Source organism: Diadema setosum, chromosome 13 (assembly GCF_964275005.1).
Source record: "Diadema setosum chromosome 13, eeDiaSeto1, whole genome shotgun sequence".
Taxonomy (NCBI): Eukaryota; Metazoa; Echinodermata; class Echinoidea; order Diadematoida; family Diadematidae; genus Diadema; species Diadema setosum.
In genome coordinates this window covers 35,894,123-35,913,015 of record NC_092697.1, presented here as the reverse complement: position 1 = coordinate 35,913,015, position 18,893 = coordinate 35,894,123, and the positions used below count along the sequence as shown (strand labels likewise).

The window sequence follows — 18,893 nt, the reverse complement described above, 5'->3', positions numbered from 1 at the left end:
TTCGTTCAATTGACTTTGTACATGTATTTCACTTATGTATACAAAAGAAATTCAGAAATAAAATCAAAATAAATAATCAAATCAAGTTTGGTTTTGATGAAACCTCTGTACAGTGGAACCTCACTAAACATATGTTGGATATAACAAAACCCTCATATAACAGGGTGATTTGGCAGGCCCAAATGCTTTATACTTCTTCTGGTTTTTTTAAAATCCTGATAAAGTGAGAAACCCCGATACAGTCAAACCTGTCTTAGTGACCACCTGTTTATAGTGGCCACCTGCTGTATATGACCACTAAAAACAATTCTCTCCAATAGAAAAAGAATGTTAAAAAAACCTGTCTATAGTCACCATCTGTCTATAACGGCCACATTTTTCGTCTCCCTTGGGTGGCCGCTATAGACCGGTTTGACTGTATAGCGAGGTAATTGCCATGAATTTTAGTTCTTCGTTATAACATGGTTCTCCTGTACAGCACTAAAATTACCTTGAGAAGTGGAGTTGCACTTATTGTGTGTAGCTTAGTTGGTAGTGGTTCTAAATCCTAGATTGATTATTAACTAATCAAACTTCCATCTTTCACACACACACCAGTGGCAGCAAATGGCACAGCATTATTAACTCTTGACTGTGATTACAGTCTGAATACACACATCACCTTGAACGACATGATTATTTGAAAGGTCAGGCCATTTCTGATATTCATGCAAATATCACAAAGGATGATCTCTTCCATGCATCAAAATCACAAAGACATATAGATGACCTACAGACAAAGGAAAGTTGATTTTGTATACACACATGCTTTACCCTGGCAAGATTTATTGAGATCACCTATTAACCAGATGGGTGTTAATGTGATAAAATATCCCCCCCCCCCCGAAACCAAACCCCCCCCCCCCAAAAAAAAAAAAAAAAAAAAAAAAAAAAAAAAACTAGAAATGTCGCTTTGGCGACTGGTATGCCTCCGCCATAATGCATGATTTTCCCAATAGGTCTAGATAGTACATGTGGACAATGTGTGATTACATTTTCACAAAATTGGCAAAATATTGAAATGACAAGTTTGTCACAAATGTGTTGAATGTTCACCTTCCTTGACCTAGGTTTAACTGGATGAATAGGAGAGCATGTATCTAGGGATTTAAGGACTTTAACTTGACTTTGACCCATTCATACATTTAGGCATTGAGTAATTTTCAAGGTACAGGTGTGGAGAAAAAGTGCAATTTCTGAATTGAATAGTAAATTGTTACCATTTTCATCTGGCCCTTGACCCTAAAATTCATAAGATAATCACTTTCAGGTAGAACATGCATAATATGTACTAAGTTTCAAGATAACTTGAGCCACTTCGAGATATGGAGGAAAAAGTTAGTTAAGCACTTTCACTTGATCTTTGACCTTTTGACCTTTGAGGCAAAAAAAGAAGAAAAAAAAAAACTTTCCAGAGAATTTCTATTAGGTTACACATGCATACACCAAGTGTAAAAAAATAATAACCCTGCTGGCATTGCATAAATATGAGGGAAATAGTAAAATTTTGAAGTGTTGCACTTGACCTTTGACCCCTGACCTTTGACCCCATGAACCCTACATTCTCTAGATAATCACTTCCAGTCAGTACATGTATATACTATGTTCCATGAAGATACCTTGAACAATTTTCCAAGGCATGGAGAAAAAAAAGAAGTTTTGATATTTTTACTTGACCTTTTGACCTTTGACCTTTGACCTCATGACAAAACTTTCACCAGAGAATCTTAATTGGGTAATACATGTATACACTAAGTTTCAAGAAAATATCTTCAGGCATTCAATAGATATGGCGAAAATAGTGAAATTTCATGTATTTGACCCTGACCTTTTGACCTTTGACCTTTGACCTCATGACGCAAACTTTCACCAGAGAATCTTAATTGGGTAATACATGTATACACTAAGTTTCAAGAAAATATCTTCAGGCATTCAATAGATATGGTGGAAATAGTGAAATTTTATGTATTTGACCTTGACCTTTTGACTTTTGACCTTGAGCATGTGCACCCAAAAGTTGATAGGCACAACTTCACCCCCTAATACACATACATGCCAAGTTTCATTAGGATACCTCAACAGGTTTTGATAGTTACCTTGTCCACAAAATTCATTACGGATGGACGGAAGGACGGACGGACGGACAGACGGACGGACGGAAGGAAGGACAGAGGGACGGACAGACGGACAACCCGAAAACATAATGCCTCTGGCACCACTTCATGGCGGAGGCATAAAAACACAAAAAAACAACAACAACAACAAAACAGTATACAGTGTAAACTCCTTTCCTTCAGAAATTCAACGAATTGAGGTACATGTGTTACAAAAACTTAGGAACAAAAGAAAGATAAACCAAGAGTTTACCAAGATATAAATACAAGCAAGATGAAAGAAATGCAGCACCTTATCATTCGATATGCATAGTCATAAAGCATGAATAAAGAATTTACAGACTGGTGCAGAAAATAAATCAAATACAAACACCCCTAATCAATTAAACAGATTTAGATACAGAAGAAGCTTGTCTGTACATGTATGAGAATTGAAATTAGAGCATCTTGAAGTCATTTAGCTTTGATAAGAATAGTAAAAAATAAAACCTAACACAACTAAAAGAGTTTCATCCAGACTGGGGCAAACAAGCTAACAAAGTAACAGAAATTTACTGTTTTCAAATGTATTTGTAAAACAGCAATGTTGGTGGCAGAAACGTATGCCAAGCAAATTAGGCAATGATAGATGGCATTATTTACCAGGTATGTGTGAGATAGTCCATTGAATACACATTGTTTATGTGTAGAGTATGCTTGCAACAAGGTGCAGAGCCATCTATACATTAGAACAGCTGGGAGGGAGGGACAAACTGATTTACTGTGATCTAACACAACTAACATGTCATTGAGTTTCTCATCCTCTTGTGGACATTCTTCATCATGCACAAAATGAAATATACCAACAAAGACTAATTTAAAAAAGATGTGCAACAAAATTTGAATCTGTCCTCATTACAGACACATTCGATTTTTATTGAAAAAAAAAACAATAGAAAAAAATGAAAAACCCCAAATGAGACAGAGCTGACATGCATGTCATTAGAGACTTTTTTCTCTGAACATTATCTCTTGTGACAAGGCTAATGTGAACATATTTCACATCGAGAATGTTATTCACACACATTTTGACAACTAAATTAAACACCTACAAGCTGAATTACATTGTTTCTCTAGACCGCTCCATACATCCTACACTGTAAACGATTACAACTGAATTTTCTCTCTATGTGACATAGACTTACAGTATTGCACTCGATATTTTCTATGGTGTGTATGTTCACACTTACACCACTCTTTACAGTTTCAATTATGTTCTTTCATTCACCCAAATGTTCTTGAGGTGTTCAAAACATATTTGGCACCTTTAAGTATTTCCACTTTGCATATTCAAAATATTACTTCTGTCATAATCATCATGATACAGATTTGCTTGTTTAAATAATAGAATAGAAGGGATACTAAAAACAACAACACTGTGTATATACACTATTTGAACTTTGTTCTTCATACCTCAAAATTCTCAAAAATGAGGGGATTTCAAGCACCAAGAAAGGTCAATTTCATACCTCTATCATTGTAGAGTCTATTACTAATTGATATACTTCTCTGACTGTGTGCTTACAAAGTATATTATTGGCTATGTACCTCAATAAGAATGTTGCTTAAAGGCAAAGCAGAAAAAAAAAAAACTAGAAACATGAGCAAATCGCACAGTTTAAAGAAAATTAAAACTACATGAATATAGAATACTGTGGTGTCTAAAGGAGAATCCATGTGACATTAGGTCGGTGCATTTTGCAAAGTGTTTTGTATGTAAATTAGTTTAATTTAAATCCTATTACAAACCATTTTCACTTTGTTTCATCAAAATACATCAAAGACAGAAAATAAATACACTGATGCTGGATAGGTATCTGTAGTGCCCACAGGCAGCTATGTCGGGTAAGTCAATGACATTCATATTGTGATTGTAAAGTATGTTACTGCAAACTTGCTTGCCCTCTTGCCTCGGGTATGTAAAACTGACTGCTGGGGCAAGTAAGCTGATGAATGGGCGCTTGCCTGTGAGGAGCATATGGCCCTTACCCCGTTATCAAATGACAAGTGAGTGAAATATGTTGGTAATCCCTCACATTGTTTTCACTTCTTTACAAGTTCACTGTTTACCTACTCTCTGCTGGAGCGCGTTTCCTCTCGTTAGAGTCAATCACAAAGTTACACAGTTTAGGTTCGTTTCCTTCACCAGTCACGAGAAGTTTCAGCCTGCTAACCACGTTGAGAATGTACAGAGAGAAAACTTGACAGCAGTTCCAAGGGATCGATATGAATTGTCACAGGCATAATCCACGGGCCTTTGGTTATGAATGGCAACTCTGCTCGCAGCAGCACTGAGCAGCACTCAGCCTCACGTCTCACCCAAAACAAACTCCGTTGAGAGTCTATCAAGAAATCTTTGTCACACTGGTCCTGGTCACCATGGCAACATCATCATACAGTCCTGATCTGCTCGTGAGACTTGTGATGGAAGACAAAGGAAACGTTCTTGGTCTCCCAAACTCCCCTCAGGGCAGAGTCAGCGATGCCTCGCTTGTCGGCACAGTGGTTCCACTGTGACAGGTCGCTGCTGCAGTCCGAATCCTCCGGTGGGGGCCGCACCTGGATGTTGTTCACACAGCGACGACATCTGAACCTAGTATACAGTATCAAGGTAAGACATAGCAAGCCTCCACTGATTACATGTCATGAAAAGCGTAGAACTTTTGTTTTCAACTACAGCATCTTCTATCATCATGATATTCGCTCAAAATTGGAATTTTCTTGAGTTTGAACTTATATTATATAATCAGTTTGCAGAATAATTATATTCTGCATAGTGAGTGATTTCATACTGCAGAAATTATTCATGGAAAACATCTTCTTAAAACAGTTCTTAACAAGGTAAATGAAATGTGCTTAAAGTCTGTTCACAACATGACAAATGCTTCAATATGTTCATTTGCAAACAAAGAATCACCTAATATTTCAAATTACCTCAAACGAGCAATAAATAAATCTGTAGCGAGAAGGCAATACGCTAATTGTCTGACTCCAATTTATGTCATAAACCATGCACTGACTTGTCATGAGTGTCGCTGAGGGTGTCGCCATGGAGACGGAACAGATCCTTGAGCTCGTTGACAGAGAAGTGCCTCTCGACGTCCTCCTCGTTGTCCACCACGCAGCTGGATAGGGCCTTCTTGTGGGCCTGCCTCTGGAAGATCTTCTCCTCAATGGTCCCAGTCTGCAGAAGGCAGAGATAGATGGAATAAATCAAGCATGACAAGGCTAGGTATATGCACGCTCTTATTTGCATGGCTTGAAAGAAAAAAAAAATGTCTTTAAGCATGCAAGACTAGTGGCTAGAATCCAAGGTCGCTGTGTCAAGTCATGGAAACAGCATGTTGAAAGTCAGTATTTAATTCAAACTCTCCTAACTTTTGATGAGATATAGTTGGTATTGGCGCAGGTTGTGGGCTAGCAGGCAAACCAATGTTTATACTTTTGGTACCATCTCTAAATTCAGATAATCAGCTTGTAAAAAATAGATCGCATGTTTGTATGTGTATTCTTTTTCTCATCATGCAAATAATCATTATCATCATTACTATCCTCATCATCATTGTTATTATAGCGTACCGACGTGTGACGTCAGAGCCATTAATCGCCATAGAAACTGAATCTAATATCTATGAACGGTTGCTAAGCATGTTCATAAATGTACCAGGTTTCAATCTACTGCCCAAAGCCTTTTGCAAGGATATTTTGTGTGGAACCAGCACCAAGCTGTAACAACAGACTGTGACATCATCACGTCGGTTCTCCACTGGTAAAAAAAAAACTTACTGCTAGTAGTCTGTAGATGAAACACTGCTTCTTCTGTCCATCTCTCCACACTCTCGCCATGGCCTGGTCGTCATTGGCTGGATTCCAGTCGGGGTCAAACATGACCAGCCTGTTGGCTCCAATCAGGTTTAGGCCACACCCACCTGCCTTGCTGCTCAGCATAAAGATAAACTCCGGGTTCTGGTTGGGTGCGAGCAGAATTGAGATTAACAATTTTGACAATTGCTAGCACTATCTAGTGGGCTTCTTCACATGTGGCAACAATATCTCCACATACCGGTATATATCGTAAGTGCATTTCTCCATTTTCTTGACAATTTAAAACACTATTTTTACCTATACTCTGGTTATACTTCAGTTCTTCCAGTCTCCCTGTCTGTAGGGGTGCGTTCGAGCGCTCTAAAGCGAACCAAAGCGAACTGAACTAAAGCGTACCGTACCATACCATGCCAGTTTGGGAGCGTTCAAGCTCTCTGTTGAGAAAGCGTACCTCAAGAGTTATGTTTAGGAAAGGTCATGCTTGTTTACAGCAAGAATGTTATTGACCTGGCGCTTGAACTACTTACAGCTGTCCCAAACAAAGAGAATGATGTCTTTCCATTGTGACATATGTGCATGATACGAGCATGCTTTACAGCGAACTTTTGGTACGCTTTGGTACGCTTTTGGAGCACATCGGGAAGTGGTCCACTTTTGGCTCGCTACAGTACGGTACGGTACACTTTAGGAGCGTTCAAACGCTCCTCTGGCGCGGGTACGGTTCTGTACAGTTCGCTTTAGGAGAGCGCTCGAACGCACCCTAGAACATCACATGATGATCGATTGTACCATAGCAGGAATATTTCCAAACATTTCCATGTGACTCACCTTTGCATGGAAAATCGATGGATACTGCTATGGCCTGATTTACAGACAATTGTAAAACATTACATAGCAATCATGATGAGAAGTGCTATGAGACTGCATTAATGTCGGTTTTATCTCTTATGCATATGTGCCCATTTTAGATCATATACCAACAGTTTTTTTTTTTTTTTCCTTAGATATGTCAAAGGTTTGTATGTTACAGTAATATGGGTCAGCTACTCACAAGGGCTTTTCCTTTCTTGCTGCTTCCCCCACCAATGGCATTGTCTCTGTATGTAGTCATACCGCCACATTATTTTTACTTTTATGTCGTATGTCCTATGAATTTTTCTCTCTTTGTATCTCATTTTGTACACTCATGTTTTATTGTATGCTTTGTATATTTTTAATGCTTGGTGCAAAAAAAAAAAAAAACTAAACTGAAGTTTCTGCAGGTATATGAACAGCATATTTTATTTCTAATGGCATACATCCGATTGTCATTTATTAAAGCAGTCTCTCAACTTCTGAAATGTTACAGACTGATCACAATTGGAAAGAACTTGAAATCAATTCACATGGAGGAAATTTTTTTCTAAGGAAAGGCCACATACAGATTGTCAGCTATGAGATTTTTTTTTTTTTTTTTTTTACATAAGGTAAATAAGACATGACAGACTTGTTGTCTAGACTCACACTTGGATTGTTGAAGCGATCCACAACCTTAGCTCTCTTCTTGATTGACATGGTGCCATCCAGACGGACGTAGAGATAACTGAAGGGGACAGGGAGAAAAATAAACAAACGAGAGGATAAAAACATCATCACTTATGATCAAAGCAGAGCACATTTTATCAAGGCTAATATCAAAGTGCTGTGATGTACTATTCTCTGTCTCTAAATATGATAAGCAAAAGTACATTTTTATGAACTTGTGTCCACATTTGTACTACATGGAATGTGCTAGGTGGCTGGATTTTCAGTAACACATCAAAACAAATTCCACATTGCAAAGTTCATTCCAAGAATAACTGCTCAGAAATATACAAGTGTCATAACTTTTGAATATCTACTTCATTGTATTGAAACACAAAAACAAATAAACAAACAAACAAAAGAAAAAAAGACATGTACAAAATCCAAACAAAAAGATAAATGACAGTCACCCTCTCAATCTGCAGAGCTGCTCAAAGAGATCCAATGTTTGGGTGTAGTTGGAGACCAGCACCACTTTGTCGGATGTGGTTGTCTTGGTAACAGCAAGGATGTAGTCTAGAACTTGCATCTTGCCTTGAAAATGAGCAGAGAGAAAGAAAAGGGGGGAGCACAAACAAGAGTTTGAATTTGCAGAAAAGCAAACCCTGAATTATAGAAAAATTTCAGTCCAGAGAAGATTGTCAATTACACAAGCATCTGATAGTAGAGGTACAACAGGATCTCGATTATTTGGCCACCGATTATTCAGATCCTCTTTTATCTGGACAATGACTGGTTGACTTTAAAAAAAAATTGTTTTCATGTATTTTTAGTGCCAAATCTTATTCAAAACAAATAAACATTCAACTATTATCGTGCGAATACACGACGGGACATATTCCAATCATCGCAGCGGACTGTAACTTCTTGAGACGATGTCAACGACTGGTGCCAGGCTTGTCACTAGCACTGAGTGCACAGGGTTGTGGTTACAGTACAATGCAGCGGCAGTATTCGACGAGTCACAATGTCGATCTCAATGGATTGAAATATACAAAGCATAAATATGGAGTCAAAAGGGGCCTGAGCTTTCGATCCTCCTAAGAGTGTTCATCAGAGGCAAAATTACTTTGCCACATGGCAAAAATACTACACGGGGTAAAAATAGGTGCAACAATCATCACTGGGCTAAAACAAAGTCAGAGAAAATGGAACATTTACGAAACAATGTTATGGAAGTTGGGGTGTGGGAGGATAGATAAGATACCTGAGAGCTCTGATCTGATCTTCGTAGGATTGAAATTTGGCGGGAAGTACTGAAGGGTGTCTTCAAAGCCATCTTCCTCTGTGGCACACTTGTCATATACAAGAGATGGATCTGTAAAGTGGGACAAAACAGAACAAACCAATGACAGAGAGGGAAAATTGTGAGTTATATCATTCTTGATATTACCACTAACTAGAAAAGGGCTAACAGTAAATTCTGCAAATGTCTTTTTATGCAACATATACAGCAAAAACACATTTGTGTGGGTACACTTGACTTGCAAAGCACATTTTTTTATCTTTGAAACTTCCATTCAAAACCATGATGAAATGTTTCAAGTAAATGGCATTATTTTGGTACATTGTCGTTGTGCAAACGAATGCTAATATGTCACAGACAGTGGCCCTAATTTGGTACAAGTGTTTGATTGCCAAGTGATTTCATTAGAATCTGGTGAATGGTTTCAGAACTGCAGAGATCATATCTTACATCATACCATGCTTTTCTCCTTATGTCATATCATGTCTATCTTCTCCAAAAAGCTCAGGCATTTGTACTCGTTAAAAAAATTCTCTTGTCTTCTTTTTTTTTTTTATGTCTATTATCTGAGCTCATCACACTTCATTCAATGCTTTTAAGTTGCCTTAAAGTTGTTACGTCATCATAATGATTCCGGTGCTGCTGCACCTTTCCAAGATAATTCATTGTTCCAACTTGCATTGGATCCCATCCCCAAAACTCCATGCCAGCATTCAGCTACAATATTTGAGATATCCTTCCAAACAACCAAACAACCAACCAACCAACAAACAAACAAAGACCCAACCTTAAACTAACACCAAACAAAAACCCAAAGAGCTGTTTGACTCACGATTGCACAGTTTCTTGAGTTGGGTGATGGCGGAGAGGGTGGACATGGAGATCTTTCCCCTAGCGGTCACCTGGCAGTCTCTCATCTTGGTCTGGACGAACTGGCCATAGATGGCAGACTGGACAGCGGTCAGTCGGCAGCACACCACCTGCTCAACTGTGTAGGAAAGACACAAAAGGAACATTTCTACATCAATATTGATTGAAAACCAATGTCCCAAAGCACCTAATCACTTTCCAAAGATATGTTAGCATTCCTTGAATACGATGAGATTACTACACCCTTTTGGAAGTGGTTGCTAAGGTACCATGCACAAGGAGAAGCAAAGATGAGCTTTGCAGACCTCAAAGAGAACAAGCTGACTATTTCATTTGCAGAACACTACATCAGCTTTAAAAAGGCAGCTTGCCATTACAGGGGCTCATTATATAAACTAGATATATCGCTACGGCGACTGATATGCCTCCGCCATAATGCATGGTTCTCCTAATAGGTCTATAGTACAATGTCTTGACAATGTGTGATGACAGTTTCACACAATTGGCAAAATATTAAAATGACAGGTTTGCCACAAATGTGCTGAATGTTCACTTTCCTAGAACTAGGTTCAATTGGATGAATGATTAAAATGTCAGAGTGCAGGTATTTGGGGAACTGATGATTTTTACTTGACTTTTGACCCTTTTATAAGTTTATGCATTGAGTAATTTTCAAGGTATTGAGAAAAAGTATAATTTCAGTATCAAATGGGAAAATAGCATTATCTAAACCTGGCCTTTGACCTTTGACCTCACAGTTCCAAAGAGAATCACTGTTAGGTTGAACATGCATAAATATGTAAGTTTCATGATGATACCTTGAGTTACTTTTGAGATATGGAGGAAAAAGTGCAATTCAGCACTATCACTTGACCTTTGACCTTTATACCCTTGACCTTTTGGCAAGAAACTTCCCACGGAATATATATTGGGTAATACATGCATACATCAAGTTATAAAAAAAAAAAAAAAAAAAACTTCAGGCATTGCATAAATATAAGGAAAGTAGTGATATTTTGAGGAGTTGACCTTGACCTTTGACTCCCTGACCTTTGAACCATGACCCCCCAACTTCCCTAGATAATCACTGCCCATTGGAACAAGCATATATACAAAGTTCCATGAAGATACCTTGAACCATTTGCGAGATATGGAGAAAAACATGAATTTTCAACCTTTTTTTTCACAAAATAACCTGTGACCTTTGACCTTTGACCCCGTGACCCTAAAATCCAAACAAAGTATTATCCCCCCAGGATATACCCTCATACCAAGTTTGATGTAAAACCACCACACGGTTCTTGAGATATTGACAAAAACAAAACAGGACGGACGTACGTACGGACGGACGGACGGACGACCCGAAAACATAATGCCTCCGGCCACTTCGTTGGCGAAGGCATAAAAAGGTTTGCAGCTACTGTAGAGCTACAACATGAGTGGTCACCGTGGCGATAACTTCAATGCAAGCAGCTGACTGGCTGTTGCTTGACTGTTGCCACGGTAGCTACAATTATTGAAAGTTGCCATCGCTATAGGGTGCTTTATGAAATAAGGCAAACTCCATCAAAATTGGGCACATGTTATTACACAGACTCTTGGAGAGTAATGACAGATAATTGAAAATAAAAACAAACTAGAGGTCTGCATGAAAAGAAAGTGAACGAAATCACACCCTACCCAGTATTTGTGTAATTCTGTATATTAATTTGAAAATTATGCACTCTTCATCATCCATCCATCATTAATGGCCATACGAGTATCTTTTTTTTTCATGGCTGTTGTGCTTAACAGTGTGCACTCACAATACTGCAAATCATATTGATTCATAAGTATCAAAAGAAACATGGTTGTAATGTGTGATTAATTTGCTTCCACCCCAAAAGCAAAAGCAAATTGCAAAAGAAAGTATTGAAATCTCAATCATGAAGACTTACCTTTCACAGGGAGATATTTGGTCAGCAAAGTGGCTAGAAGACAAGGAATGAAAATGACAGAACAAAAAGAAAATAGAGGGAAATGAAAAATATTTCTTAGAATAGACAGGAACACGAAATGTCTTTATCGTGTTTGCACTACAATGCTTGTCCAACTGACAGAGTTGCTTATTCACAAAATCTTTCACAATTTCATACAAACTGCACATGCTAAATTTTGTGCGCATGGAATCAATTTCAAAAGCCATCAAACAAAGGCAAAGATTCCATAATTGCACAAGCTTATTCTACTAGTTATGATGGTGTTTTTCAATATAAAGACTTCAGATGCAATCATCAGGAAATGCATTGTGGGTAACAGAGAACTGCTCTGACCTGTGAATACAACAGGGTAGCTTCTATCTTCACAGCACTGTTCCATCTGCCTTGATATACAATTATATCACATTTGAGGCAGTTTTTTTCCATGTCAAAATTTTCTTACAAATGATCAGAGTCTGAGTTAATTGTGCTCACCTGTTCTCCTTATGATGCATTTGTTTACCAATGCTGCTAGCTGTGAGGGTGAGTGCAGAAAAAAAAAGATGGTAAAGAAACAAAGATTGGTATTGATACATGATACATATATGATTGTCAGCACAGACAAGAGAGCTCACATTTAATCACAATACGAGGACATTTCACAGATGTTTTGTAGACAAACTAACAAAAAATAGAATAATCAGGATGCCAAAGATTTTGCCATTTTCTAATGTTTGTTAGTGGCTTCCATAAAATGACAAATAATGATTTCTCCCTAAAAAGGAAAAAACAAAAACAAAATGAAATATCAAATTAGAAGAAAAGTTTCAACAAACATATATATGGAATCAGGAAATGCAGATAGATTAATAAAACACTAAGAGACAGTAAATGAGAACAGACAGATTTGTTGAAAAGTTTTGAATCATCAAAGTCTTGGTTTGTTCCTCATAAATTCATTGAACGTTTCACTAATCTTATGTTTCCATTAAGTAATATATGGTTGTTGTGTTGGTGTTTCTTTTTCTTTTCTTTTTTTTGGGGGGGGGGAGGAAATTTCCCTTTAAACTGTCAGAAAGGACAATGTCTCAGAAGAATCCCTTTACCTCCTGGAGTTTCTCCTGTCCTCTCTGTTTCTCCCTGTCAGAGGCGAAGGCATCTCTGCCCCTCAAGATTGGCGTCTCAAAGTTCTTCTTGAATTCCTGTGCAGTCCCTATATGAAGCATAGATAGTAAACAAGCAAACACTAGAAAGTAATGTTGCTATTGCTTCACACAAGTTTCTTGTCAAACTTGCAGTAGAGACATCAGTCCTCATGCTGGCCAAATCCTGTAAATGTGAATACAGTGGATTCCTGTTATAACGAAGTCCTCAGGACCGGTAGTTTTCCGTTGTTATACCGAAATTTCATTATAACCTAACAAATAAACAATTAAAGACAGAGAAGACGATGCTGCAACCTGAATTTTTACTTCACTGTAACTGGAATTTTGTTGTAACCGTGTTCATCATAACGGGAATATACTGTCTTGTCTCCTTCTATTTCATTTCAGCTCAATATTCAAAGGAGAATGCTACAGATTACAAATATTGAGAAGATGCAATGCAGAGTATGGGGACCAAACACATTTGTTTGCAATGAAAAAAATGAAAAATCTGTGACAGAAGCATCAATAAAATAATGTACAAATTCAGAGTAACAAATAAACATTGACCAATCAAGAATGGTAGTTAATTTGAAGGAATGAAATGTAACTATGATCCTGAAACAATTATAGCTTTATCACCATTACACTGACACCATACATGTATTAGGAATTTTAAATGTTTCTGCTTGATCTACATTGTTAGGGCCTTGTTACTTAGATTGTTTAGAATACATGAATACTAAAGAAACTGAACAACAAAGAAAAGACAAAAGACAAATTCATGATTGGCTGAAAGCCAGGATGGATTTATTTTACCATGCATTCACTAATTTGATCCTTTTTATTTTTTTTTAGTGGGGGGGGGGGGCATGGTAGATGTTTGACAGAATGGATAGGGAAGAGTAGGAGGATTTATACAAGGATTTAAGTTTTGACTAACTACAATAGCAAGCTCACTATAAGATCGTAAGACTGTTTAACACAGAAGGTATCACAAAAAAATGTATATGTAGAGATATTCATCATAAGATATCATCTTGGTTTTCTTCTTCTAAATTTGTTCTAAACTGACCCAGAATTCCTTGGTTGACAAAGTGCACCAGACTGAAGTACTCTAGGAGGTCGTTTTGGATGGGCGTTCCCGAGAGCAGCACCCTTCTCTTGGCTGGCAAGCCATTCAGGGCCTGGTAGGTCTGGTTCTCACAGTTCTTCAGGCGGTGGCCCTGATGATGTGGAATAATAACACAGCACACAATCTTAAGATTTGTTTGCTCTCGAACAATGGTAAATCAAGTGCATTGTGTGTCAGCATCTTAAAGGGATCGAATAGTTTTGGTTGAGACTTAACTTCAAGTTTTTATCATTTTTTTTGTGAAATAGTGAGAAACCTCTTATGGTATATGAAAGAGCATGTAATTCTAAGAGGGATTCAATGTTTATTTGATGAAAATTGGTTTTGAAATGGCCGAGATATCCAAAACAGAGCAATCCTAATAAAGTGCGGGACCCATATTTTATTACGATCATTTTGTTTTACTTTGTTTTTGGATGTTTCAGCTATTCTAAACCCGATTTTTATCAAATAAACTTTGAATTCCTTTTAAAAATGGTATGCTCTGTACTATTTCATAAGTGTTTTCTTGGTATCTCGCAAAAAAGTTAAAGCCCAATTTTCATCTCCACCAATACTGTACCATCCCTTTAAGCTAGCATATCAATGTAGTATGTACACTTCATTATTTGCCTTGGCTTATGCACAAGACCTTCTTAAAATCAGTTGATATTCTATATGACAGAAAAGAAGGAAGAAAATGACTTTTAATCTTATTTTGTTCCTATCTTCCTTTTCCATGGCTGGATCCTATAAACAAGTCATACAAAACATCCACAGGATTGGATTATATCAGGCATTTTGGTTATCAATCTTGTCAATATCGAATTAACTTCAGTTGGTTTGTAATTTGTTTCACTCACTTTTTTTTTTTTCAGGGGTAGTGGTTGGGTTGCAGAATGTTAGCATTGAAAGAAACTGAATAGAATTTGAAATTGAAGAATCTGCTATTGCACAGATATCTTAAAAGAGATTAAAGGACAAGTTCACCTCCATACATAGTATTTGGATTGAGTGAATGTAACAATATTAGTAGAACATATCACTGAAAATGTGAGGAAAATCAGACAATCCGTCCAAAAGTTATGAATTTTTAAAGTTTCTGCGCTGTCACTGCTTGACGAGAAGACAACTAAAGCTTATGATGTCACATGAGTACAACGATATAAGGAAAATATAAAGAGAATTTTACAAAATTTCATTTTTGGAAAAAATTGCACATTTCCTTGAATTGTCACTGACATAATATCATCCCCCTGCCTTCTGAAAGAGGCAAGTCAAGTTCTCTTTTCCTATGCGATCAAAGTGAAAATATATTAAATTTCTTTATATTTTCTTTATATCCCTGACATTACAAGCTGTAGTAGTCTTGTCATCCAGTAACAGCGGCACTGAAACTTCAAATATTCAGAAGTCTTGAATGTATTGTCCGATTTTCCTCAAGCTTTCACTGATGTATTCTACTGACACTGCTGCATTCTCTCAATTCACAATATATGAAGATGAACTTGTCCTTTAAAGTAAACCAAGAAACAAACACGCAAACAAAAAGACAAAGGTAAACAGACTCTGACAAGGAAAAAAAAACAAACATCCCTACCTCATCACAAATGACCATCCCTGCCTGCCCTCGATGCAGCACCGCTGCATGGAGTCTGAAAGTTTCATATGAGATGATGAGTATGGGGTTGGGACAGCGACGACCTTGTTGCATCATGAAGGACTCTGGGAAATTTCATATGAAAACAATGATTATATGATGATAATAATGAAGATAATGATATAAATATCTACAATGATAACTACTACTACCACTACTACTAATACTTCTAACTACTACTACTACTGCTGCTACTTTAACTACTACTACTACTACTGCTACTACTACTACTACTACTACTACTGCTGCTGCTGCTACTACAACTACTACTACTACTACTTTACTACTACTACTACTACCATTAGATATCTCAATATCATTTGAAAGTACTTTACAAAACATAAGGCAAGTACTCAGAGGACAATTACCAATATAGATTTATACAACACTTGAAATGAATTCCAATTTACAAAAACCAAATATGCATCAATTGGCATTAGCACCATTACACAAAATTTGCCAGAATGCAACAGCAGGGACAATTTGGCCAAGTGAAGCACTTTATTTATAATATTTTTTTTTCTGTTGCTTAATAAGATGCAAATGAATTTTGTTACAGTCAACACTAAAAGTTGGAAATGGAGGGGGAGGGGGATAAAAAAAACAACTAGATATATCGCTACGGCGACTGATATGCCTCCGCCATAATGCATGGTTCTCCTAATAGGTCTATAGTACAATGTCTTGACAATGTGTGATGACAGTTTCACACAATTGGCAAAATATTAAAATGACAGGTTTGCCACAAATGTGCTGAATGTTCACTTTCCTGGAACTAGGTTCAATTGGATGAATGATTAAAAATGTCAGAGTGCAGGTATTTGGGGAACTAATGATTTTTACTTGACTATTGACCGTTCTATAAGTTTATGCATTGAGTAATTTTCAAGGTATTGAGAAAAAGTATAATTTCAGTATCAAATGGGAAAATAGCATTATCTAAACCTGGCCTTTGACCTTTGACCTCACAGTTCCAAAGAGAATCACTGTCAGGTTGAACATGCATGAATATGTAAGTTTCATGATGATACCTTGAGTTACTTTTGAGATATGGAGGAAAAAGTGCAATTCAACACTTTCACTTGACCTTTGACCTTTTGACCTTTGACCTTTTGGCAAGAAACTTCCCACAGCATATATATCGGGTAATACATGCATACATCAAGTTTTTAAAAAAAAACCTTCAGGCATTGCATAACCATAAGGAAAGTAGTGATATTTTGAGGAGTTGACCTTGACCTTTGACCCCCTGACCTTTGAACCATGACCCCCAACTTCCCTAGATAATCACTGCCCATTGGAACAAGCATATATACTAAGTTCCATGAAGATACCTTGAACCATTTGCGAGATATGGAGAAAAACATGAATTTTCAACCTTTTTTTTAACAAAATAACCTGTGACCTTTGACCTTCGACCCCGTGACCCTAAAATCCAAACAAAGTATTATCCCCCCAAGATATACCCTCATACCAAGTTTGATGTAAAACCACCACACGGTTCTTGAGATATCGACAAAAACAAAATGGGACGGACGGACGGACGACCTGAAAACATAATGCCACCGGCCACTTCGTTGGCGGAGGCATAAAAAAAATTGGTCACAAAGCAAGGCCAGCGTCGCACACACAAACAGACCCTGTTAAATTTACTTTTTCATGTATACAGACGGAACAAGCGAGGGCACCATATCACCAAAAACAATAGGCGTCTTCGTTTTACCATAACACACCTTCATGCCAAATTTGAAGATGATCTAAGAAGAACTGCAGCCAGTAGAGTGCTCACAAGAAAATCTCTGCGGCGGACGTGGCGCAACGAGGCCAAATCCATAGTATCTTCCGAACTCTGTTCGGGGGATACAATGAGTGGATGACCTATATGTCAACACTCAGCATACTTTCACACCCCATGATAGCATACTATGCAAATGATATGCAAATGAGCCCATTATGCCCATTGCATGTGGATATGAAAGATTGAAAATACTGAAAAATGTGAAATACATACACTTTGTATGACTACGTTCCTCTTTAACTGGAACATTTTCTCTGTGTGTACAGCTATAATTGTCATCTACAGAAACATTCAAATCCAAACTTCAAAACGTCACCTATTCCTCTCACACTGAGGACTATAATTGCAGTCTATAATGTTCGGAACAATTGTATTCTTTATCTGGTATGTGTTTGTTGTTGTTTGCCATTTTCTTCTCTGTTGTCATGCTTGAACATGTGTTATATCTATCTTTTCATTTATGAAGCGCCATGAGCACTAAAAAGCGGACCTGTGCGCTATACAAGTAGCCACTATTATCATTATCATTATCATTGCTACTACTATTACTACTACTACTACTACTGCTACTACTACTAATAATAATACTAATACTAATACTAATACTAATTGAACTCTGCAATACATCTTGTAAAACTATGTCTGCTGATTCTTTAACTCCTTTGTTCTGTTTTTTTGTGAGTGAATATATGCTACTGTCATACATTGTATAGTACCAGGGTTCGAATTTGGCGATGGTCCGCTGGCCATTGGCCACCCAAAATCACGTCGGACTAGTTAAAAATCATAAAATTCTGAAGTTACTTGTCCGTCTGGCTAGCCAAAATATTGCTTCAGTGTTAAAATTGATTCTAAGTAGTCCGCCTGGCTTGTTAAAAAAAAAGTTAAGTGCGACCCCTGAGTACATGTGTGAATAATGTGCACAGCTATTAATATTTACCAGGTACCATATTTTTTCCTTTCATTGATTTCACATTTTACACAGAGGAAGACATTCAAAACTACAGAAGCACTCTGAGAGCGCAGACCTCCGCCAAGCATGCAGCTCATTTCCACCACTGATCTTGTTCTTCCATAGAAGTGATTTCCACTCATACATACTTATAGCATTGTGTGCTGAAAGTCGCCCAATTTCCCAATATAGAAGCCTTTGTTACGTCATAAACCCTCAGCTGCACGGCGCGCCTCGCCCTAGCAGAAACTAGAGCACGCACTAGTGCGCGCATGCAAACCTCAAATACGCGCAGCCTGAACTCCCAAGTTCATTGACCCTACCTGCCAAAATATCAAAAATCCTTCATAAATTCCTCCAAAATTCTCAGATCACTACCAAAATTTGATCATCTGTTACTTGTATCAATCTAAACCTTTCCTGCAAGTTTCATCCAAATTCGTTACCTACTTTTTGAGTTATTTTGCACACAGAAAAACTAACAAACAAACAAACAAACAAACCAACGGTAACAAAAACATAACCTTTCCCCTGGGCGGAGGTAATAACACAGTAACAGCAGATTTGTGA

General features: G+C 37.5%; 1 protein-coding gene across 1 annotated transcript in view; it reads right to left on the bottom strand.

The window, feature by feature from the left end:
* Positions 1 to 2,308: 2,308 nt before the first annotated feature.
* Positions 2,309 to 18,893, bottom strand: part of LOC140237274 (DNA repair and recombination protein RAD54-like) — a 37,091-nt gene continuing 20,506 nt past the window's right edge. Inside the window, exons 11-22 of the mRNA XM_072317219.1 lie at positions 15,514 to 15,638; positions 13,875 to 14,025; positions 12,761 to 12,867; positions 12,150 to 12,189; positions 11,634 to 11,666; positions 9,659 to 9,814; positions 8,788 to 8,898; positions 7,991 to 8,114; positions 7,521 to 7,599; positions 5,979 to 6,158; positions 5,213 to 5,376; positions 2,309 to 4,785 (exon numbers count right to left, since the gene is read on the bottom strand). Of these exons, the coding sequence (XP_072173320.1) occupies positions 4,584 to 4,785; positions 5,213 to 5,376; positions 5,979 to 6,158; positions 7,521 to 7,599; positions 7,991 to 8,114; positions 8,788 to 8,898; positions 9,659 to 9,814; positions 11,634 to 11,666; positions 12,150 to 12,189; positions 12,761 to 12,867; positions 13,875 to 14,025; positions 15,514 to 15,638 (1,472 nt within the window). The 3' untranslated portion in view covers positions 2,309 to 4,583. The remainder of the gene's footprint in view (positions 4,786 to 5,212; positions 5,377 to 5,978; positions 6,159 to 7,520; positions 7,600 to 7,990; positions 8,115 to 8,787; positions 8,899 to 9,658; positions 9,815 to 11,633; positions 11,667 to 12,149; positions 12,190 to 12,760; positions 12,868 to 13,874; positions 14,026 to 15,513; positions 15,639 to 18,893) is intronic.